This window comes from Capra hircus, chromosome 7 (genome assembly GCF_001704415.2).
Source record: "Capra hircus breed San Clemente chromosome 7, ASM170441v1, whole genome shotgun sequence".
In the NCBI taxonomy this organism is placed as follows: Eukaryota; Metazoa; Chordata; class Mammalia; order Artiodactyla; family Bovidae; genus Capra; species Capra hircus.
The window spans coordinates 52,345,850-52,370,718 of NC_030814.1; the positions used below are offsets into that span (position 1 = coordinate 52,345,850).

Here is a 24,869-nt window from a genome sequence, read left to right on the forward strand (position 1 = left end):
TTTTACTTTATTTTACTTTACAATACTGTATTGCTTTTGCCATACATTGACATGAATCCACCACGGGTGTACATGCATTCCCAAACATGAACCCCCCTCCCACATCCCTCCCCATAACATCTCTCTGGGTCATCCCCATGCACCAGCCCCAAGCATCCTGTATCCTGCATCAGACATAGACTGGCGATTCAATTCTTACATGATAGTATACCTGTTTCAATGCCGTTCTCCCAAATCATCCCACCCTCTCCCTCTCCCTCTGAGTCCAAAAGTCCACTCTACACATCTGTGTCTCTCTTGCTGTCTCGCATACAGGGTCATCATTGTCATCTTTCTAAATTCCATATATATGTGTTAGTATACTGTATTGGTGTTTTTCTTTCTGGCTTACTTCACTCTGTATAATTGGCTCCAGTTTCATCCACTTCATTAGAACTGATTCAAATGTATTCTTTTTAATGGCTGAGTAATACTCCATTGTGTACATATACCACAGCTTTCTTATCCATTCATCTGCTGATGGACATCTAGGTTGTTTCCATGTCCTGGCTATTGTAAACAGTGCTGCAATGAACATTGGGGTACATGTGTCTCTTTCAATTCTGGTTTCCTCGGTGTGTATGCCCAGCAGTGGGATTGCTGGGTCATAAGGCAGTTCTATTTGCAGTTTTTTAAGGAATCTTCACACTGTTCTCCATAGTGGCTGTACTAATTTGCATTCCCACCAACAGTGTAGGAGGGTTCCCTTTTCTCCACACCCTCTCCAGCATTTATTGCTTGCAGACTTTTGGATCGCAGATATTCTGACTGGTGTGAAGTGGTACCTCATTGTGGTTTTGATTTGCATTTCTCTAATAATGAGTGATGTTGAGCATCTTTTCATGTGTTTGTTAGCCATCCGTATGTTTGTATTAGTTTAAATAGTTGTGAGGTTCATCAGTTTAAAGTTATTTAGTTTGGTTTTAGTTCCCCACAGTCTAGTTCAAGTCCTTGGTAGATGAAAATTTTTCCTTTGAAATAATGTGATAAAACTCATTTTGTGAGTCTACAAACAATAAATGCTGGAGAGGGTGTGGAGAAAAGGGAACCCTGTTACACTGTTGGTGGGAATGCAAACTGGTACAGCCGCTATGGAGAATAGTGTGGAGATTCCTTAAAAAACTGGGAATAGAACTGCCATATGACCCAGCAATCCCACTACTGGGCATACACACCAAGGAAACCAGAATTGAAAGAGACACATGTTCCCCAATGTTCATCGCAGCACTATGTATATGTACAACAGCCAGGACATGGAAGCAACTTAGATGCCCATCAGCAGATGAATGGAAAAGGAAGTTGCAGCACGTATACACAGTGGACTACTACTCAGCTATGAAAAGGAACACATTTTAGTCAGTTCTAATGAGGTGGATGAACCTAGAGCCTCTTATACAAAGTGAACTAAGTCAGAGAGAGAAAGATATATACAGAATAAAATATATTGTATGTTAACACATATATGTGAAATGGCAACCCACTCCAGTGTTCTTGCCTGGAGAATCCCAGGGACGGGGGAGCCTGGTGGGCTGCCGTCTATGGGGTCGCACAGAGTCGGACACGACTGACGCAACTTAGCAGCAGCAGCAGCAGCAGCAGCAGCAGCAGCAGCAGCAGGATGGTACCAATGATCCTACATACAGGGCAGCGAAGGAGACACAGGCATAAAGAACAGACTTCTTGACTCCGTGGGAGGAGCGCGTGGAATGATTTGAGAGAACAGCATTGAAACATATACATTACCGTATGCTGAATGGATGACCAGTGCTAGTTCAGTGCGTGAAGCAGGGGACCCAAGGCCAGTGCTCTGTGACAGCCCAGAGGGATGGGGTGGGGAGATAGGTGGGAGAAGGGGTTCAGGATGGAGGGACACATGTATACCTATGGCCGACTAATGTTGATGTATGGCAAAAGCCATCACAATATTGTAAGATAATTGTAAGATAATTAATTAAAATAAATAAATTTAAAATACACTCGTTTTGTGAATGGAATAATACTTTTGGAATAGTTCCTCTATACCTGTTCTGTAACCACTAGGAATGTGTGGTTACTGAGCCCTAGAAATATGCGTATTTTGGAGAGGTGCTATCTGTTGTAAAATGCACACCAGGTTTCAAAGACTTATAAAAAGGGTGTAAATATATTGTTAATTTTTCTGTATTCTATATATGCTGAAATTAATATTTTTGGTGTATTGGATTAAATTATTTTCCCCAAATTTTAAACCTTATTAAAACTAATTTCGTCTGTTTCTTTTCACTTGTTAGTGTGGCAACCTGAAAATTTACAATTATTAATGTAGCTTGTATTGTATTTCTTTTGGGTAGAACTATTCTGTGTGTTTGGTAGCATATATATTTACATCACTGTCTCTCATTTTTCTGGTGTGCACGAAATGATTTTTTATTTTTCTCACTACAAAGTTTCATCCTAAAAAGCATTTCATAGCTTTATAAATTTTTAAAATTTTCTTACTATAAAAATGATCATGTTCTGAATTTTCTTTGACAAGAATATGAGCCACAAAGAAAGCCACACTTAACCACTCTCAAGCATCTTCATGCATTCCTTTTGTGATACACACATTTTTTCCAAAAAAGGGGATCAGTCAGTATACATTGTTTTTTGACTTTTTCAAACAACATGACATGAACATCTATCCTTGTCATTACATACTTTTAAATTTTCCTGCACTAATAATAACCTGAGGGATATACCATACTCCTAGAGGTAATAACAGTTTATGACAGCAGTAGTTTTTTTAATCTTTAATAACAGTTTTGTTGAAACACTTCTTTTTCCTCTTCTAGTTTTATTGACATACAGCCTTGTATAAGTTTCAGGTGTACCACATGATTTGAGTGACATCATGAAATGATGATCACAGTAAGTTTAGTGAACATTCATCTCATATAGATACAGAAAGAAATAGGAAAACATTTTTTCTTGTAATGGGATTTACTCTCTTAACTTTCATATGTAACATGCGCATTGTTTGTGTGCTCAGTGGTGTCTGACTTTTTACGACCCCATAGACTATAGCCTGCCAGCCTCCTCTGTCCATGGAATTTTCCAGGTAAGAATACTGGAGCAGGTTGCCATTTCTTCCTCCTCCTCTTCCCGACCCAGGGATCAAGCCCATGTCTCTTGCGTCTCCTACGTCTCCTGCATTGGCAGGCAGATTGTTTAATAAAGCAGTGTTAATTATATTTATTATATTTTACCCTACATCTCTAGTTTACCTTATAACTGGAACTTTGTGCCTTTTGAAACATCTTTTAAAGTATTCAGTTCAGTAATTTTTAGTCTATTCAAAGTTGTGCAGCTATTGTCCTTAAGTAATTTTAGAATATTTTCATTATTCTAAAAAGAAATCCCAAACACACAAGCAGTCACTCTTATTCCCCCATCTCAGCCCCTGGCAACTAATCTACTCTGTCTCTATGGATTTGCCCATTGTGAACATCTCCCATAAATGGAATCATACAGTATGAGGTGTTTTGTGACTGGCTTCTTTTATTTATCATAATGTCTTCAAGGCCCATCCATGTTGTAACATGTATTAGTACTTCATTACTTTTTATAGCTAAATAGTAATTATTTTTAAATATATCACATTTTATTCATCCATTTATCAGCTGATGAATATGTGGGTTGTTTCCACTTTGGGGAAATTATGAATAATGCTGTTATGAATACTCATCTATAAGTTTTGGTATGAATACGTGTTTTCAATTCTCTTGGGTGTATAACTAGAAGTGGAATTGCTGGGTCATATGGTAACTCTGTTTAACATTTTGAGGAACTGCCAAACTATTTGTGATTGCACCATTATACAATCCCACAAACAGTGTGTGAGGGTTCCAATTTTGCCACCTCCTCACCAACACAATAGTAGTGATTTTCAACTGAGAGGCTATTCATTCTTAAGAGGTACAGATCAGCCTCCAGTGGTGGGTGGTTTGGAAAAAGACCTCCAAGTTTCTGTGGTGACCTCAACCCACCCAACACACACGCACAGCCAGGCTCCTATTTGTTTGACTTGGGGTATGTTATTTATCTTGACTAGCCACAGTTAAGTGGAGATACCTTACCTTATAGGGGCAGCTGTTAGAATTAAATAAGATAATGCTAGTGAAACCCTTTGCACAGTGCCTAGTACATAATACATTCTCAATAAACATTAGGTGTTAATATTATATCAATGGCTCAATAGTTTCCCATTATACATACACACCATAATTTGCCGAGACAATTCTATTGTTGGCACTTAGGCTTGTTTCCAGGTTTTCATGATTATAAACAGTGCTCTGAGAAATATCCTTATGGATAAATTTTTGCCCTGTATCCATGATTATCTTCTTAGGATAAATTCTGTAATGTGTTATTGCTTGGTGCATTTTAAAGAAATTTGAAGACATTTCCCTATGTATTTTTTTGTTTATTTAAATTATCCTGAACTATTTCTTTGAGACATGTCATCAGGTACTAGACAATATACCACTTTAGATTTGCTAAACTGGTTTCAGAAATCCTTACCTTGCACCTAACAAATATAAGGCAAATACAAACCTACAAGACAGTCCAAGTTTAACTCTTAAATGACTGAATGAGAAAAGGCTCTCAGATCTGGACTTTTGAATTTTTGTACCTTTTCTGTCATTGCTTCAACATCCTATCTAGACAAGTGCTATCAGTGAAATTAGGCGCAGTGGATGTTTTTGTTTTGCACTGAGGTGAAACACGGGCAAAAATGAAGTGACAATAGAGCATAAACAGCAGAAAATAACTATTCATTGAGAGTGGACACGTACCTCACTTTCCTTACATCGTCAGATCTAGGAACTTTGCAGGGGCCATCACTCACAAATTCGTCATGGCAATTTCATAACCAGCCTAGAGGGGCTCAGACAGAGGCATCAGGTTTCCTCTGGTGGACATGGAAGTACTTTATGGTAAAGGTAGGATTTTTAAGAGTTATTTGATCGGATGGTGAAATGTTCTGAAATTTGACAGTTTGGGAGATTGAGTGTTGAGGAACTGAAAGGAACTTTGTATAGATTAACACATGTAAGTAGAAAGATATATCAACAATTCATGTGTTTCAACTGGCTATAGTAGTAAATGTTTACAAATCAGTTCTCTGCCACCCCCGCCCCTAAGCCAAAGCACTGATTTATATAGGCTTTTTTTTTTACATTTCCATGATATAAATATCCCACCATGGCAGATTTCAGATTTTAAGCTACCGACATGATGTCACTCAAAGATAAAAAGATGTGTGTAATCGACACAATCAGCTCTCAACAGCCAGCACCTCCCAGCTCCTGCATATAACTGTTTATTTTCATAAGTTTCTCTACTTGGATAACTGAGGGAACATGGTACTCAGTGAAATCCATTAAGTATATCCAGAATCTAGAATTAATACATTTTGAGAACAAGATGTTTTGTTTTCTTTTCCTAGGTTAAATGCCAATGCCAAAGGCTCACTCATGTGGTATTTATTACATGCTCTAACACACACAAAAAGGAATGGCAAACCTTGCTAGAAACTCAAGAGATCATCCTCTGGGTGGTCATGGCAAACCATCTTAGAGAGGCAGTTGTGCATTTGGGGCTCCGTGATTTAGAGAGGGATTCCATAGGATTCCCTGATAGACAGACTTGATTAGGCCTGCACTTACATATGTGAAAATCAAGAAAGCATAATTCTGATTCCTTCCCTTTGCACAAGACTTCCTGACTTATAAAGGGCTTTTTATAAGACAGTAAGGATCTCCTATTTCTAGTGACTAGGGCTCATTAAGACAGATTGCTAGGTGGTTAAACTCAGGTTTCTAGGTCACTTGTGTCCATACATCTGACTGACTGGTGGTACATCTCTCCAATTCTCTGCAGACAGAGACCCCAGTGAGCCACTACCAGGGGGCCAAAGGGACATTTTAGTGAGGCCTGGCTATGGGCCAAGCTTGTATTAAGCGCTTTCCTTACACAGTCTCTGAAGCCACTCAACAACCCTATGAAGTGGTTCCTATTATTTTCTTTCAGTGTTGTAAATACAAAGGCTCAGAAATGTTGAATTACTTGCCAAAGGTCATGAAATTCATAAATGCCTGAGCTAAGACAGAAAACCAGGACTGTCTGATACCGTTAGCCTATATTAAGAATCTCTAGACTGGCTTAAGTCAAAGATTTTAATAAAATTGTAGATATTTAATGTGCTAATTGGATAGCATGACCTACAAAGGGTTTCTAATGTAGGCAGTGCTAACCTAACTGGGCTGGGGGTATGTGAGAGTGTTAAGGGAGGGGGGAACATATGAAAGATGATGAAAAAAAGAATGTTTTCCTGTGCTGCCATGATGCATTGTGTAACTTAAGAGGGCTGTGTATTTGTAACTGGCCTTTTCTGTGTACAGCACAAGCCTGAATTTGGTCAGCCTTTCAGACTGTTCTCTGCTGCCACTTCTGCAGCCTGTGGGCCCCCTTTCCATAAACCATAAATTAGATACTAAGTTCCATGACAGCAGAGATGACAATACATTTTCAGCACTGATATTGCTGAAACTCTAGACCTATCCCAGTGGCCGACATGGTAGGTGCTTAAATATTTGTTCAATATTGACAGTGATGATGATAGTAAATACTCAACAAGTCATAGCAGTATACTCTTTCCAAGTATTATCATTTAATCATCATTTAATCATCACAGAAACTCCATTAAGTAGTATTATTTTTCTTTCTAATTTATAGATTAAAAAAACATAGGTTGGGAAATCTTGCAACTTTGCTCAAGGACATAATAATAAATGGCAGAAAATCAGTTTTGCTTGATAGCAGAGCCTTGGCATTTAATATTATACTCTAGTCTGTTAATTTATAATGCATGTTGTATTTGTAAGAAAGCTCATATTTCTAAAATCAGATGATTGAATTTCAGTTTTGTGAAAGAAAGGAACTCTGTTCTAACCATATCGCAGTACCTACAAAAATTCTTGTCATGCATTAAGTGCTCAGTAAGTATTTTCATTGCATATGCATACAGGAATCGGTAGGACAATTGTTTCCAATATGAATAGGCATTACAATCTAGAAATTTACTCACAACACATTTTCTTTTTGGGCAAGAATTTTAATAAAAGTAGAGCTTTAAAACCTAAATATCACTGAACAAATTCAGTAATTTACTCATTCATTTCTGAAATATTTATCTCCATTCAGTAAATATAACTGAGCATCTACTAAGTGCTAAAGAAAGCTGAGTGCCGAAGAATTGATGCTTTTGAACTGTGGTGTTGGAGAAGACTCTTGAGAGTCCCTTGGACTGCAAGGAGATCCAACCCGTCCATCCTAAAGGAGATCAGTCCTGGGTGTTCATTGGAAGGACTGATGCTGAAGCTGAAACTCCAATACTTTGGCCACCTGATGTGAAGAGTTGACTCATTTGAAAAGACCCTGATGCTGGGAAAGATTGAGGGCAGGAGGAGAAGGAGATGACAGAGGGTGAGATGGCTGGATGGCATCACCGACTCCATGGACATGAGTTTGGGTGAACTCCCGGAGTCGGTGATGGACAGGGAGGCCTGGCGTGCTGTGGTTCATGGGGTCGCAAAGAGTTGGACATGGCTGAGTGACTGAACTGAACTGAAGTGCTAGACACTTAATAGCAGAGATATAGTGGAATGGTTGACAATTATAAGTAAAAAACTATTACAAAATGCAAATGTTCCATGAAGAGGAAAAAAAAATGTACAGACAAAAAAATTCCAAAGGAAGGGAATATGGGGAGGGCAAGGAATGCCTCAGTAAAGTAGGGACAGGTCAGCTGCAATGCTGAAGAATGCCAGGAACACAAGGAAGGGGAATAGGAAATGAATGGCATGGGGAAATGCCAGAAGGTTTTAGAAAGAACTTGACATGTTGGAGGAACAGAAAGAAGGTCAGTGAGTCTTCTGAGAAACGGTCTGTGTAGTCCTCTTACAACCACTGGCTTGCACAGGGCTTCCTTCACTTCCTGAGCTCCTTTATTACACATTGTTGTGTTAAAGAACAAAGCCAACAGGTGTATTTTTCTTGGTTTTGGTTGGAGGGGCTAGTTCCCCACTGTCCATAGTTGAAAAGAATGGTTCACAAAATAGAAATCTTGGAGTCTTCTTATCTCCTTAATGGATAGCCATCTAATTTGCCTCCCCACAACTTGTGTCTTAGGAAAAAACTTGTCTATACTGTTGAATAAAATAAATGCAAGAGGAATTTTGCAGAAAACAGGAAAGGAAAACTTTAGTAAACCCAGGGGTTTGATCCCTGGCAGGGACACTTCTGCCATTGGTTACAGTGGAAAATTTCTCAGGCACAGCCTGGCTAACAAACCTGGGCCTTCCTGGTTGATCTTGTAACTCTGTTCCAATATAGCCCACCTCCTGGGAAGATAGGGGAAAGAATAGCTTCCCTGGTGACTCAGATAATAAATAGTTTGCCTGCAATGTGGGAGACCTGGGTTCAATCCTTTGGGTCACGAAGATCCCCTGGAGAAGTGAATGGCTACCCACTCCAGTATTCTTGCCTGAAGAATTCTATGAACTGAGGAGCCTGGCAGGCTACAGTCCATGTGGTCACAAAGAGTCGGACACAACTGAGCAACTAACACTTTCACTTTTCATCTCAAATACTACTCCAAGGTCTCCAGTGGCAACTAAAGGTCATTTCGATTCAAAGCAAGATATCTTCTCACCACTTTAAGATGAATTTAGCTTTTCCCCTCTTCCCCCTCCCCCTACCCCCCTTATGCCAATCTGCAAGAGAAGCTGGACTGTATAACTACAGATGAGCTGGCCACTGGAGTCTTGGTGATGGATACGACTCATAACGTGGAAGAACCAGCCATGGCAGCTGGCACTGGAGTGGATTACATCAATCTGTACATCAGTCTTCATCTCTTCCTGGAATTTCATATGTGAATTTGGCACACACAGACAAAGAAGCAAGGAAGACTTAATCACCAGATGAGAATTAAATGGAATCTTTTGTAAGCTGAATATTACATATCGAAGAATATTTCTTCTATCTTCTCCCAGAGATAAGCAGTTGGTTTCTGGAGATGAGGACCTTGCCATTTTCCACCTGCCAGAATAATGTTTTCTTCATGGAAGTCTAAAGGCAATTCCCAACCTCAGTTAAGGACTTGTTTTCCCATTTTTTTTTTTTTTTTGAACTTCAAATACTTTCTAAATTGTGTTAGCTGAAGCATTGTATGTATATAATTAACTCACAGATCCCTCTGGGCTCATCCAGCTAAACTTGTGGAGCTTAACTGAGCAAAACATTCGCTGATGTCTCTCCCCTGCAGTGACGCTCACTGAAATGAATACCTTCTACAAGAGGAAATCAGGGACATTTCTTGTCCAAATTGACTTTCTAGTGCTTTGGGTTGCTTCAGAAATGATTGTTGTTTCATAACAGTAATGATCTCATTTTCTTGCAAATATGAAATCTGCGATTTGTCAATTCAGGAAAAATTGGGGGCGGGGCGGACTTCTGTATTTTCTTCCTAGGTGAAGTAGGAAGACAGGCCACTTTTTGATATTCTTTGGATCTTTGAAATTCCTCCTGGGAAACAGTGGCGCTCTGGGGGCACAGGGCTCCAATGTACCTTTCACCGGGAGAGTAAATGTCAGCGGTTCCTACAGTGCTGTGTCTTAGCAAGCAAAACCCACCGGAGGGGCTGGAGCAGTTTGACCAAAACTGAGTGCAAAGGGTTAGGGAATATGGACTTTTTCAGAGCATGTTGACTAGATTCATAATTCGACCCTCTTCCTCCTTCTGCTAGTATAGACGTAGATACCCCCAGTTAAAAGTTATTTTTGACTCTCTGAAAGGGAGAAGTCAGCAGTGATCCGCAGAAAAGTTCTGGCCTCTGATTCCCCATGTATTTCTAACCCAGAGAAGGGCTTAAGCTAGGCTGTGAGTATTCTCTGCTCTCTGGGTGAGGCTTCGAACCCCAGGCTTCACCCTTGACCTTCATCCAGGGACCGTGTGCTTGATAGAAGGGTGAGCAAAAGAAGCTGAGATGTAGACTTCCTGTTTGCTCATGGGAACCTTCTCTTTGCTATCCTGGAGCACAGGTGTCTGAAGAAAGGCGGTGAGCTAGGGGACTCTGGGTGCCGGAGTAAACGCCGCCCTGAGCTGCGTGGCGCTGGGCGGGGAGGGAGGTCAGAAGAGCCGTCTACGCTTTTCACGTCAACCTGCGGAGCTGGATGCTCGCTGCCCAGGTGCGGGTTGGCGGCTGCGTGCACCCCACTGCAGCAGAGAGCAGACGCAGCCTCTGCCTCAGCCACCACCGCTGCTGGGGAAAGAGTCCTGGGGCTGCTGACGCGGTTGGGAGGAGCCTCGCCTTTAATGCACCAGCCGCCTCCAGCCTCCTGCAGCAGCAGCAGCAGCAGCAGCAGCAGCTGCGAGTGCGCGCGTGTGGGTGTGAGGGTGAGTGCGCTGGCGCCGGCCGCCAAGCGCCCTGCCCAGCTCCCCACCGGCTGCCGAGCCCCCGCCAGCCGGAGCCGCCCTCCCGTGGGACCAGCACCCTCCTCCGGGCCGGGCCAGCCTGAACCCTGCCCCTGCCATCTCGCCACTGCAGCTCGGGTCCAGAAAGGCACCATTTTGTCGCGGCTGCCCGCTCTCCCAGGGGGGAGGAGGGATCTTTTTTGCATTTCGGAGCGGCTGCCAATGAGGGGAACCTGTTGGGCATCTCCCCAGCCCCGCTTGTGAGCGCCTCCCGGGGCGGCGGGCGGGACCAGACCCCTCGGGGCACGGCGCATCTTGGCACCCCAGAGGCGGAGGCGGCGGAGGCAGGCGCAGCATCCTCGCTGGGAATTGGAGCTGGAGTGAGCGCACCGCGGGAGGAGCCGCCGCAGCCTCGGAGATCCCGGGCGGAGGAGGTGACAGCTCCATTGCCGGGTTTTTATTTTTTTTCTCTCTCCGCCTCCCCCGTCTCCTCCTCAGGCTCGGACCATGGTGCAGTCCCACTGGCTCCCCTGCCCCCCTCTCCTGTGAGACTGGCTGCGGGGAGGGAACATGGATACTTGTCTGCCGGCTTCTGGTTCCCACGCAAGTAAGCCTGCTGTCAATGGAGGAGGACATTGATACCCGCAAAATCAACAACAGTTTCCTGCGCGACCACAGCTATGCGACCGAAGGTAACGCCAGCCCCACCGCATTCCGCCGCTGGGGCCGGGCGCAAGTTGCGGATCGCTGAGCTCCGCGGGCGGCAGGGCGCGTAGCGGCGCAGACTCCTCCGGGCCCCGGGGCTGGGGCGGGGGCTCGGCCCGCAGGGGCAGCTGCCCGGGCGCCCCACATCCATCCGGGCTCGGCGAGGCGAGCTGGGTGTTCAGCAGCAGGTGGACCCGGCGCCCACGGGAGTTATAATGGCCCTCGGGGATGAGGTTTTTCAGGGTGGGGCTCCAGGCTGGAAAAATGACTCCCGCTCCCCAAAGCAGATGACCCCTCCCCGAATATATGTGCAGGGGTCGGTGAAGTGGGGGATAGGTAAGAAAGAAGAGGGCCCAAGAGGACCGTGGGTCCTCCTCTCCCTGAGCGGAATGATGTGTCTCTCAGTGGCTGCAAGGGAGGGCATGGTTTCATTTCCTGCCCGTTAATCTCCCGGCCGGGTTACCTGGTTAGACAATCAAAAGCCCAAAAGGCCCGTCCCTAAAGGGCGACCCTCTCTCCCTTTGGAAGTGCATTAGCAAGATATAAAAAGGTGGCTCGGGAAACAGTGTTGGGGCGGCGAGTGAATGAGTCTGACACGTGGGGCGAGCAATGCGATCAGTGGGGCCTTTAAAAATCACCATTATGAATTCTGCAGCAGTAGTTTCTGCTGAATCAACAGCCAGCAGAAAGCAAGAGGGTTCAGTAAGCTAAGCTTTGCCAAGAGGTGAAATTGTCGTGTCTCTCTCTCTCTCCCTCTCTCTCTCCCTTTCTCTCTCCCTTTCTCTCTCTCTCTCTCTCTCTCCGTTTCCCCCAGCTTGTTCTGACATTAGCCTGAGTGAGGTACAGGCAGGAAAGGAAAGTCAGCAGGTGGAATCTCATTTGCCTTTTGTGTGGGAATAGAGAGTGGGGGCATTTCCAAATACCAAAACTTTTGCGTTTTTGCTTTCATTTTCTACCTGTCGGCCTTTATCCTTAAGCACTCCTGTACAATGTTGCATGGTCACATTGTAATACCCACGTGAGAAAATGTGTGTGAAAGGGTTTTAGGAACATGTAGCAAGGCATGTTCATTTCAGATGATTCCTGCTATTCCTGGATGCTAAAATTTCTGTCACATTTAATCACATCAAGACTACTAGAGAAATGTGGATGGGGGTGGTAAAGAGTTCAAGTTCTGAAAAGAAAAAGACACACAATTTAGGGGTAAAGGTGGCATCTTCTATAAACATCCCTGAAAGTTTCAGATGGAATGTTCAGCGCTTTTGAAAATACATGCTTTATTCATCATCATCATTGGAGAGCATCACGCCTAATATGTCCGTGGTTCTAGACAAATCAAGCAGAGCTGTATGAGCTCTGGCCTTCAGGAGCTTAGAGGTGGTTTTTAAGATGTTCAGCTTGTCCCTGCCCCATACCAAGCACCATGCTTACTGAGTCTTTTTACTTGCCTGGTGACAACATGATTGTTAGATGTTCTTCCCCGGTCTTAGTGCTTTGTCACTGACTCACCAGGTAGCATATGATCAGCTTTGGGTCTGAGCATAGCATCCAAAAAGAAGTTGGTTTGGGGTCCATTGTCTTTGGGGGCACATTTTTTTTGTTGTTGTTTGAGACAACAAAGACAGAGGGTTGCCTTCACATTTTCTTCTGTATTGCCTTATGCCTCCAAGTGCAGGCAAAGGAAACTTACTGAGCTAGGAAGATGGGAAAATTGAGGTCATGTGTGTAGGAGTATTATCTGTAAAATGAAGAAATGAGTTAAACATGGCATTCTTCATTGCTTTCAGGGCCTTAGATAGACCTAATCTTTGTTCCTCTTTGATGCCATTTTGGTAGACTCTGATTGCAGATAAAATATCTGGGTTCATATAGCCTAAAATGAGGCAGAGTTTATAGCAAAGAATTTTCTAAAATCTTTCCAAATCAGCCTCCTTGGATCACTCTCCCCACCCCAAACCCCGTGCCACTACATTCAAAACTAAACAAACCTTTATTTCACAGTACATTTTCAAGATTTGGTTGTTGTTTTTTTTTTTTTTAACCTGAGCTTAGTGAAAGTCTGGAAAGAAAAAAATGGTTCTTAGACAATCTTTTTACGTGCAATTCCCAATTGCATTTTATTCATCAGAAGAGCATCCTTCCTCTTCTAATGAATACCTCAAAAGTGCTAGCACACCTTGAAGGAACACCGCTAGATCAAAATATTCCTTGTTAAAATCCTCTGCATTTGGGACTTGCCCAAAGTTCTCTTCTCCTTTTTTAACTGAAACCCACCTTCTGGGGAATTAGTTTCTAGGTCCTCTACAGACTTTGCTTTTCCTTTTGTCTTCTTTGATATTTCTGCATTTTCCTATCTTGCCCAGATATGTCAGCTTTCTTTTTTCCTGCAAAATTTCCTTTGCATTTATGTCTGAATTTTTCTTCCCTTTGCTCGGATCATTCCACACTGCAGTATTCTATTTAAAGCTGAAAGGTTTTTGCTGTGTAGTTAGTGTGAAGGACTCCAAGCTCAATTTGCATTATAAGTGGTAGCTGCAGGCAAGTTCATCCAGCTAAGAGCAATGCAAATACTAAAGGACACTTTTCCCAAGCTTTTCTGTCTTCTCTCTCTCTCTCTCTCTCTCTCTCTCTCTCTGGGAAAAGAATGCATGATGTACATTTATTTAAAACATTTCTTATAACTTTTGTTTTATTCTGAGTATGAAGTTACCACCTTCACCTCCCTTTTTTAAAAGTTGCTGTCTTTCAGCATCTCTCTTGTCCAAGCACTGTATGTACTGAGATTTTTGTAAGTAGCATTTCAATATGTCCATACCCGGTTAAGTGGATCTTGTGATTTCCATTTTTAATAAGAAAACTGAGCAACTGAGGCCCAGAGATGACACTAATTAGTCAAGGTCACACAGTCAGGGTAAAATTTGTCTTCCGACTCTAAACTGTCTGACGTGCTCTTCTATCAGAAAATTCTGCACAGCTTCATTTTTCTTTAACTATTAGCTCCTGTTATGAGGAAGATCACAGTGGTTTATCTGTGTGTGTAAATAATGTTCCCTTCTGAGGGAAAATTCTTTGCAGGGATCATTTGAAAATGTCCATATAGTGTTATCCATGAGGAAAAGCATTGGTAGGCTTGGCTTTTATCTTTCTGATTTGTTAGAACCAACTAAAACTCCCTCTCCAATAGTGCAATCAGAGTTTTCTAGATTAATACTTCTATTCTCATGGGGCAGAATAAATATTCTGCACAGGAGGAGTTCACAGGAATGGCAATCTGGTTAGAAGGCGAAGTCAGATAATTTGTTGTTTAACTATTCTTTTCTCAATTTCCTTAGCCATAAAATGGGAATAACAGCAGAACCTATGCCACAGGGGAAAAAAATTTATAGTCCATGGGGTTGCAAAGAGTTGGGCATGACTGAGAGACTTTCACTTTCAGTGTAGGAAAAGCACTCAAGACAGTGCCTAATACAAAGCCAGACCTTGACAGATGCCTTCAGTAATTATAGCTGTTGTTATTTGAACTTAAATTGCATTTGTATTGCAAGCACAATGTTTTTCCTTGCATTGTTGTTGATTTGGAGTGATCTTGAGGGAAGGGCTAGTGGAAATAGGAGAGACGTCCCTAAAACCCAGCACAGTCTCTTCTTGGCTTATCCAGTAGCCGTGGATAGCCTCTTAGCAATTTGCCTTAATGTATTGGGTTGGCTGAAAAGTTCATTCGGGTTTTTCCATAACATCTTTCAAAAATAACTTGCTGGTTATATTCTGGCAGCAAGTTCTGTCTTTCCTTAGAGGCCTTTAAAAACCCATACTACTTGGTACATATTTTTAAAAGAAGAACAAATCTACTTAGTCTATGTATGAAAGAAAGTGAAAGTGAAGTCGCTCAGTCATGTCCGACTCTTTGTGACCCCGTGGACTATAGCCCACCAGGCTCCTCCGTCCATGGGATTCTCCAGGCAAGAATACTGGAGTGGGTTGCCATTTCCTTCTCCAGGAGATCTTCCCAGTCCAGGGATTGAACCCGGGTTTCCCACATTGCAGGCAGATGCTTTAACCTCTAGTTTATGTATAGTTATTATATTAATATGATATCATTATTACTATGTAACTGTTGATGCTTTCTGACTTTAGTTCCTTCAACAACTATTAATTGACTTTCTGCAGAAGTGATCCTGCATACTCCAGTACATTGTGTCTGTTCTCATGGAGTTTGAAATCTGGTGGAAGAGGTAGACATTAAATGAACAATTTTCCAAAGAATTGTGTAGCTTCCAATTGTGATAAGTGATTTTCAGGAAAAGTACAAGAAAAGCACAGGAAAAGCCTTGAGATGATTTGTAAAGGAGAAAGGTAAATATAATTTAGATTGAGGCTCATGGACTGCCTCAGACAAAGTTTAAGCTGAAAACCAAGGGATAAGTCAGGAATGAACAGGAAGGAGCTGAAGACATTTCAGGTAAAAGGGACAGTAGGTCCAAAGTGCAGAGATATAAAATAGTCTGACAGATTCAAAGAATGAGAAGATGCCTAGGGCTGAGTGTAGGGAACAAGAGGAAGAGGGCTGAAAATGAGACTGAAGCCTGTAGTTTACTTTGGAATGGACCAAACCAACAAAGATTAATATTAGGAGAGGGGAATAGATAAATAGACAAGCAGATGATAGAACAAATATAAAATGTTAATGGTAGAATCCGGGTGGTCAGTGGATATCCACTGAAATTTTTCTTTTCAACTTTGCTATCTGTTCAAAAATGTTCATAATGTTTCAGAAAAGAAACTGGAGAGGTATTTAGGGATTAGGTCACGTTGAACCTTGTTGACCATAAGGAGTTTGGACCTTAGCCAAAGATGGATCGAAGACCATTAAAGGATTTTGATCAGGGGGGAAATATGATCAGGTTAGTTTTTGCAAAGCTCAGGCTTGCTGCTGTGTAGGGTGGGGCCAGAGAGCTTGCTAGGAAGTGAACTGGAGTGAAAGCAGGGAGACAATTAGGAAGCCATAGCTGTTCTGTAGGATGCTAGCACGAGTAGCAATGGAGATAATTCCGTAGATTTGAGATACATTGTAGGAGAAGAATGGATCAGGCTGACTTGGTGTGATAGACTAAGTGGAGATGGAGAAATGATGGAGATGGTGTCAAGGAAGACTTGCCATGAGGACAGATGCATGATGGGGCTGTTCACTGAAACTGGAAAAAAGACTTTTGGAAACTGATGAGGTGTGTGAGTCATCTAGCCTCATATTGAAACTATCAAGTAAGCTTTGGATATTGGTTCTGAAGCTCAGAAGAAAGATCTGGACTAGATACATAATATGGGGTGTTGTGGGTATATTAAAGGCACTTAATAGTATGTGAACAGTTGAGATGCCTAGAAGAGCCCTCCATAGCAGATTGAGCCCTGTGGGTGAAAAATTTCAAGGAAACTGATCTTGGCTTCATATAAAGCCAGAATTATAACAGAACAGAGTACCTTGGCATAAGCATAATTAACCACACACTTAAATTATTCAAATAACCCTGTATGGCCATTTCTCAGAAATGTGATAGAATAAGAAGAGACCAGTCTTGGGTGAGTTGAGTTCACAGGGTCTCCAAACGTGAGATCTGTGTGATCTGTGAAATGTTACAGCTTTTTAGGGGCACAAGAATCAAAGTAAGAAAGTAAAGGCCCCTGCTTCCTCCTCTCTCCCTATCCATCCCATGCACCGTCAAGAAAAGAGGGATGCTATAATGAATAAAACTAGGAAGAAACGTGAAAATGACTTTTCATAGGAAGCTAATGAAAAGGCATCAGAAAAGTAAAAAGATGTGGTGTCATGATGGAGAGCTGCCTTGTATTAATAGTTCCTTAAGTTGCTTTGGTATTTTTATGCAAATGCAAGATCAGAATAGTATTTCCAATGCATATGGATGAATGTTTGAGTTCTCTGCTATTCTCAGAAAAATCTGAAATGGAAGGTGGGAAGAAGCTGCCTTACAGTATTATAAATGACCTTTCCAGGGATAGGAAATGTTCCGCTACTAAACGAAATAACCAGAGTGCATTGAAAATCACTAGCAAGTATTCATTATTAGCATTCAGGTCTCCAGAGGCTATCCCCAGCCCTTTATGAGGGCTGGTCAGAAACGTACCAATAAACCTGGGGTGAATAATATTAGGCAAGTCCTGTCAAAATACTGGTAATGCTCAATGAAAAGAGCACAGCTGTAGACTGACACTCCTAAATTCTAGCATTTGCATTTATGAAGAAACTAAGGGTCCAGTTTAGATGCTCAGGCGAGGGAAGAGAACGAACGTTTCTTCAGTTTTGTCTGCATTCCAGTCATTTTCGTAGATGTTTCTCACGTGTTTACTCACTTCATCACCTTAAGCAACTCTGAGAGAATACTTGCATTAGGTGCATTTTTCAGAATAAGAAATTGCAAGGTTTGGAGAAGCAAAGAAATTTATGTATAAGGTCGCATACTTGTAAGTGGCAGAACCAGATTGGAATCAGTGACTGCCTGGATCTAGGCAAGAGTTCTTTGCCCATCCCTGCTGTCTCTTGTTTGGAATTTAGGGGGGAAATGCTGGCTGTGTTCAACACTCTGCATACATTCCCATGGTGGCCATTCAGTTCACCTGGTCCATCTCTTCCCAGTAAGGCAGTGAATGTGTCTGGGCCTTCCTCTTTTTTCCACAGGGAGGGAGCTGAATTCCCCTAGCTGATGATGCCAGAATCCTTAGCTAACTTACTCCTGTAGGTTTATTTTCCTCTATTTATAATACGGGCTTCCCAGGTGACACAGTGATAAAGAATCACCCTGCCAACGCAGGCAGAAGATGTGGGTTCAACCCTGGGTCAAGAAGATCCCCTGGAGAAAGAAATGGCAACCCACTCCAGTACTCTTGCCTGGAAAATCCCATGGACGGAGGAGCCTGGTAGGCTGCAGTCCATGGGGTTGCAAAGAGTCGGACACGACTGAGCGACTTCATTTTCACTTTTCACTCTCATGCATTGGAGAAGGAAATGGCAACCCACTCCAGTGTTCTTACCTGGAGAATCCCAGGGACAGAGGAGCCTGGTAGGCTGCCATTTCTGGGGTCACACAAAGTTGGACACGACTGAAGTGACTTAGCAGCAGCAGCAGTCAGTATTCTTGCCTGGAAGATCCCATAGACTGAGGAGCCTGGCGGGCTATAGTCTTTGGCATCACAAGGAGTTGGACACAACTGAGCACACTTACATGTGTGTATAATAAGAAAGAAAATATGAAATTGAGCAATCAAAATATGAAAGTTACCTGGCTTTTTATAGCCCTCTCCATGTCCCTCCACCTAGGACACTCACAGTGAAGTTTCCACTGAACCATCCAGGCGTCTCTTCTCCAGAGCTGATGGCAACTCATGTAATTGCCTGGAGTGAAAGGAGTGGACCAGAGCCAGCTGTATGATAGCTGATGTCCTTTTGCATTGAAGTGAAGGGTAGGGGTGTCAAAGGACTTTTGTTGGCCAGTGGTTCTCTACCTATCTCCCATTAAAAAGATGAATTTGCTTTCACCAGACTTCATTTCTACCATCCAATTTCCTTCTGTTGCCTTTCCAATAGAACTCTGGAATAAAGCTAAAAATCAGCTCTGACCTGACAATCCAATCCTGACATAACCCTCCCACTGGAAGCACAGATTCTTTTTACAAGACCACTAGGAGTTTTGTCATAAATAATCCAGGAACCCTTGAATTCTTATGCTCCAAGTTCACTATCGAAATAGTGGGGAGTGGTGATGATAGGATGTGAATGTGTGAAATCCATGGACAACTAATTAGTATTAATGGTTTCTTTAGAGAAAGGATCATTGTGGGTAATAGAAAAGGATGGGCATGTAGAGGGGTAAGTCAGACTGTCATTTCTATGCTGTAGAGGAGAGAGGCCTGATTGATTCCAGCACTGTGAAGAAATGAAGGGGCGAGAAGATGCATGGAGTCCCAGGGTCTGGAGGGCCCTCTGCAGGCAGGATTTTAACATGAGAAGGATGAGGTCTGCCAGAAGGAGTGTGCCGAAGAGTACCGTACCTATGAGGCCATGTATTCAAGGTGTACTTGACACTGGGTTACTGACAGCCTTCTCCATCATGCATAGCTGATTTCACTGCTGAGAATCCATTAAGTAATGAACCTGAAGTAGTCACAGAATGGCAGGTCACCTCCTCTGCTTAATGCTGGGGACTCAGCTCTGTGACCCTCAACAGATGCACAGGGTGCTGAGTATGGAAAAGCTGTAAACGGTTCTAATGAGGGATATTGCGGCAAAATGTTGAGTGCTCCCAGGTGGTCTGAAAGGAAAAACCTCGACCCCTAACTACAAAATACCACCAGGAAGTATTTTACCAAAGAGGAGAAGAGCTGAACAAGAAACTTGAGGAGAACAGCATTTGCTCGTGTAACTTTGCAGAAGTCAAGTTGGGGCCAAGGACACCCAAGTTAGGAGGACCATTGGTTCACAACAGCTGTACTGTTGTCGTTCATGTTCCTCTCTGCCTTGATGTCTTTATTTATAAAGCGAATAATGCAGAAATGCCTTCTTACTTGAAAAGATTCAAGCTGTATAGAAGTAGATGAAAACAAAGCATGAATCACCATCCATCCCTGCACCCACCCACTTCCTTGTCCAGAGTTGCCATTGTCAATAGTTGCTGAGCTTCCTCATGGCCAACTTCGTATGTATTTTCATACATTTACATATCCAGGTGCAGATACACATTGAGGGAAAGACTCTTTTTTCATGTAACTGAATGCATATTGTTTGTTTTATTTATGCTTTGTTTTTTCCCCATTCAGCGATGTATGTGAAAGACCTTTCTGTGTCAGGACACCTACATCTCCCTTGCTCTTTCTAATGGCTGCCTAGTGCACTATGGCATGGCTAGACCATAGTTTATTTAGTGGTTCCTTTGTGGCCAGATGGAAAATTGCTTCCAGTTTTTTATATTATAGAAGATGCTGGAGTGATTATTCGTGTGTGTGTGTGTGTGTGTGTGTGTGTGTGTGTGTTCTTGTTGACGTTCTCCTTCCTAATTTTATCATCTTTCAAAGACAAGATATTGGTTCTCATTTCTTAGCGAAATAGCAAGAAGGTATCTCTGGTCCTTCATTTATTCTCTAAGTGACCTTGGATAAGTCCTTTAACCTCATGAACTTGAACTTCTTAATATAAGAAATATCTGGCATTCCTATATATATGTGGATAGTATATATGTTCTGCAACCACTGTGGATTTGAGTGTTCATATAAGACAATGTTGATGACTAGCAGTCGTGGAGGACCTGCTTTGTGCCACAAATCAACTTGAGATTTAAAGTATCTTTCTCGTTGATACTGTCCTTATACCTCTTTAAGTGAAAATTTGAAACAGTGAGATTCCTTGTCCAAGGTCACCCAAGAGTGGGTGGCAGAACAGAAGTCACTTCCAGGTCTGTCAATATAGTACCTGGACACTCCTGTTTTGAAAAAAAGGCATGATATTGATACAGGAAAAAATTATTCATTATTCTAAAGAAATTCTCCTTTGAATCACTGCTGATACAAAGGGTCTAATTTTTATCAAGAATTTGAAAATGAACAGAGGAAAAATAAGGCAATGCAGTCTTTATTGTTAGGCAGTAGTTTGGAATGCCCACGAGAAGACTTGCATGTTATTCTCAGTCCTGCTACCATAATTAGTTGCTTTTATTCTCTCGGCTTCCATTTCCTAATCTACTAAAATGAGGTTGAAGATGGGGGAGGGAAGGCGAGCTATCAGTGGATTTTTCTGGCTCTAAGTTTCTGTGGTGCCCTATGCCTGTATTTGTGATCACTTGGCTCTGTTTTGTGTGTTATGACATTGTGCTTGGGGGTGAGCCTGGGAGACACAGACGTAGGCTTAAAATGTATGCACTCATGGGTCAGACCATCCCCCTGGCAAGAAGGCTGTGGTGCAGCCAAGAGTGGAGACAGAATGAGAAGCATCTCTTTGCCAAAAGCTGCTGCAGATGGAGGAGCCAGCCTGCCTGGGCGGCCCATGACTTTGAGAGGAGCCATTTGGCAAAGTTATTGGCAGGAGCTGCCTTGCAGCACGAATGCTGGAGACCGTCCTGGGCTGGAGTGAATCAGGGATGCAGCAAAGGTGGCTGGTGGAACAAATAACCATCTGGTGAGCAGGGCACTGCTCATCTTGCTGCACCGACAGGCAAGAGCAAGTGCCAGTTGGTAAGGCTGAGCTCTCAGTGACATGATCTGACAGGCACAATAGACTGTCTCCCTCGCTATTGTCTGCTCCATGGAGGAGGTTGTAAATCCCAAGTAAACTTGGTTTTTTCAGAAACCAGGAAGCCCCAGTTTCTTCTACTGTTATAAAGTAAGAAAGAAAATTCCTCAAAATTATTTATCGCATTTCTTGCCAGCTGCTATGGTGGTGGTGATGGGAGTGTGGTGAAATAGAAATTCTTGCTCTCAAGCACCTCTCCATCCATTTGAGCAGATGTTTCTCTGTCCTTCTCAAAAGGTACTTAATCATATAAGTACCCAGACTGGGCAAGTCTGTGCTACATTTGCCTCCCTTGAGACAGTGGAATCAGAGCCTGCCTGGCTCTAGACACCCCCTCCAGCAACACCAGTTCTGAGGCCTTGGAACAGACCCTCCATCTCTGATTCTTTTCTTACCTGTAAAATATGGCACAGACTGAGGCAACATGCCCCCTGTTAGCATGATATATTTCTAAACATTATACTTATTTATCTGTTTTTGGTTGTGCTGGGCCTTAATCACTGCTCAGGATTTCTCTTGTTGGGTGAGTGGAGGATACTCTCTAGTTAATGGTGTGTGGGCTCCTCTTGTTGCGGAGCACAGGCTTTAGGGCACACAGGCTGCGGTAGTTGTAACAGGCGGGCTCAGTAGTTACAGTTCCCAGGTTCTAGAGCACAGGCTCAGTAGTTGTGGCACATGAGGGCTTGGTTGCTCTGTGGTATGTGGGTTCCTCTCAGATCAGGGATCGAACCTGTGTCTCCTGCATTGGCAGGTAGATTCTTTACCGCTGGAGCCACCAGGGAAGCCCCTGACATATTATTGTTTATACGTGAGCGCAGAATACATACAAAAGAATCCCTCTCCACGCATTTGGAACCAGTAGTTGATGGTAAATTGGAAAAGTTAAGGCAGAGAATCATAAAAATGATACACCTATTATATTTACTTATTTATTTATTTGAAGTTTAGCTGATTTACAATGTTGTATTAGTTTCAGTTGTAAAGTGATTCTGATATATATTCTTTTTCGGATTATTTTCCTTATAGATATTACTAAATATCATGTATAGTTCCTGATACACCTATTTTAAGCAGCATTGCCTAATTTTGATGAAAAGCTTCTTGAAGAATCAACACTTAATCTTTGAGTATGGGTGGGACTGTTGACTGGGGCACATATTCTTCTGGCACAAACCACACCCAAAATGACAAAGACCATGTCTGAGTTTGGTTTCCTTGAGATTGAATGAGAGTATAGACCGCTGAGAAGCAATCTGAAGTACAGATCCTTCTAGGTTTTCACGAATGTCCCCCATATTTTATCTTTCCCACATTTAGTTAACAATTTTTGATCATCTTTTGAAAGCATTCAACTTAGTTTTCATGTCAGACAGTCATCATTGTCCATGATATTCAGTTAAATAACCAGTACAACTGACATCAAGGGATCTGGGAACCAATACAACTGACTTTTAGTCGACATGCAGCTCAAACAAAAGAAGTGGAACTGAGCCAGTGGACCAGAGATGAGCCTAATAAATTAGCTGTGAATGTAGAACATGCTGGAGACACATTTTACAGAGGGAATTGAAAGCATTTTGTCATCTGATGAGTCATCTTAGAGATCTATTAAAAGAGCTTCTGTTGTAATTATGATAAGGAGGAGGAGCCATCATATACTGAGTGCTCACAGTGTACTAGGAATTGAGTTTAGAACTCTGTTTATACTGTATATGATGAATTATATATTATGTGTATATATATTGTGTACTACATTCGTGTGTATACATAGGATAATGGGTGTGGGGTGGGGGTGTACCATTTAATCCTCACAACAATCCTCAGCTGTATTAACGTTAATTCAGTTGAGGCTGAATTAGGCGAGACTTTTAGGTCTTATTCACCACTGTCTATTATCCATCTCCTAGTCTAACATCTGGCAAATAGCACTCGTTACATGTTTATTAAGCAAATGAGGGAATATATGATGAAACTTAAGAGACGTTGTATAAGCTGCCTAGCGTCAATCAGCAGCCTCAGGACTTTGAATGCACATATGTCTGACCCCAAAATGTATGTTCTTAAGAACAAATTTAGTTCTGTTATAATAATTTTTTTTTCACAAAGCTCTTGGACATGTACTTTGGATCCCATATTTCCTTAAGAATAACCTGCTACTGCTAAGTTACTTCAGTCGTGTCCAGCTCTGTGCGACCCCACAGACGGCAGCCCACCAGGCTCCGCCGTCCCTGGGATTCTCCAGGCGAGAACACTGGAGTGGGTTGCCATTTCCTTTTCCAATGCATGAAAGTGAGAAGTGAAAGTGAAGTCGCTCAGTCGTGTCCGACTCTTCACGACCCCATGGATTGTAGTCTACCAGGCTCCTCTGTCCATGGGATTTTCCTGATAGGATACAAATCTGGGATTATCTCCACTTTACACAAGTATGTGGATACTTGAGAAGAGGGTCAGTAGCTTGTCCTGTAAAGGGCCAGATAGTAAGTATTTTAGTCTTTCCTGACCATATAGTCTACTCAACTCTGTCACTTTAGCATGTGGGCATAGCTGCATTCTAGCATTCTATTTATAAAATCAGGTAGTGGCCCATAGACTGTAGTTTGCTGACTCCTGTTCAAAAAACTGGAACACAATAAAGTTTTAAAAAATGTTGATCTTCCAAGTGAGTGACTGCAGTAAGTGCTACAAGATACTCACCTGAACAGGAATGGTTCAGTGGGGAAGGTGGGGTCTTGGTGGGATGCCGACAGGTGGAGAACAGTGGCGGAGGCATTCCTAATGGAGGGTGGACTGTGTTCTTAGGAGGCAAAAGCAAGCAAGGGAAATGCTGTATTCCTGAGCAAATGAGCGGGAGACTATAGAGACAGCAGACTGTCTGATGTCCAATAGAACCTGCATATGTCCCGCGTGTCTTCCGGGTAGTGTCCCTGTGACTGCTCACTGAGTGGTCACTTTAAACATGCTTATTATATATAAGGCACCATGCTAAAAATAAAAGAAAAAATCCAGGTATGTAATTAGAAAACAAAAACCTGATGCAGACTCTGTTCTCATAGAACTTGTGTTCTTTTGGAAAGATACATGTTATACACAAACATAAGAGCATGAACATAAATCTTGTTAAATGCTATGTAGGAAAAGAACAGAGGCTGTGAGAGAACAAAATATGTGCTCACTGATGGAAACTAGGACTGTAAAGAAAAGTGTAAGAAAAGAATTTACCTCTAGCCCCGAACATAATCATATAAACATTTTTTGATGTGTTTTCTTCCAGGCTGTGTGTGTGTGAGAGAGAGAGAGAGAGAGAGGAGAGAGATGGATGGATGAATAAAGGAATTAT

At 42.4% G+C, this 24,869-nt stretch overlaps 1 protein-coding gene across 4 annotated transcripts in view; it reads left to right on the forward strand.

Annotated features, from left to right (window-relative positions):
- Positions 1-24,869, forward strand: part of PPP2R2B (protein phosphatase 2 regulatory subunit Bbeta) — a 478,426-nt gene that overhangs the window by 147,993 nt on the left and 305,564 nt on the right. Inside the window, exons 1-2 of one of the 4 annotated variants that reach the window (XM_018050190.1) lie at positions 10,305-10,521; positions 11,038-11,231. The exons of 1 other annotated variant lie outside the window; for it this stretch is intronic. In XM_018050190.1, coding sequence (XP_017905679.1) covers positions 11,162-11,231 — 70 coding nt within the window. In that variant the 5' untranslated portion in view covers positions 10,305-10,521; positions 11,038-11,161. Of the gene's footprint in view, positions 1-10,304; positions 11,232-24,869 lie in introns of those variants that run through there. 2 more of the 4 variants (XM_018050189.1, XM_005683109.3) reach the window with 2 other exon arrangements.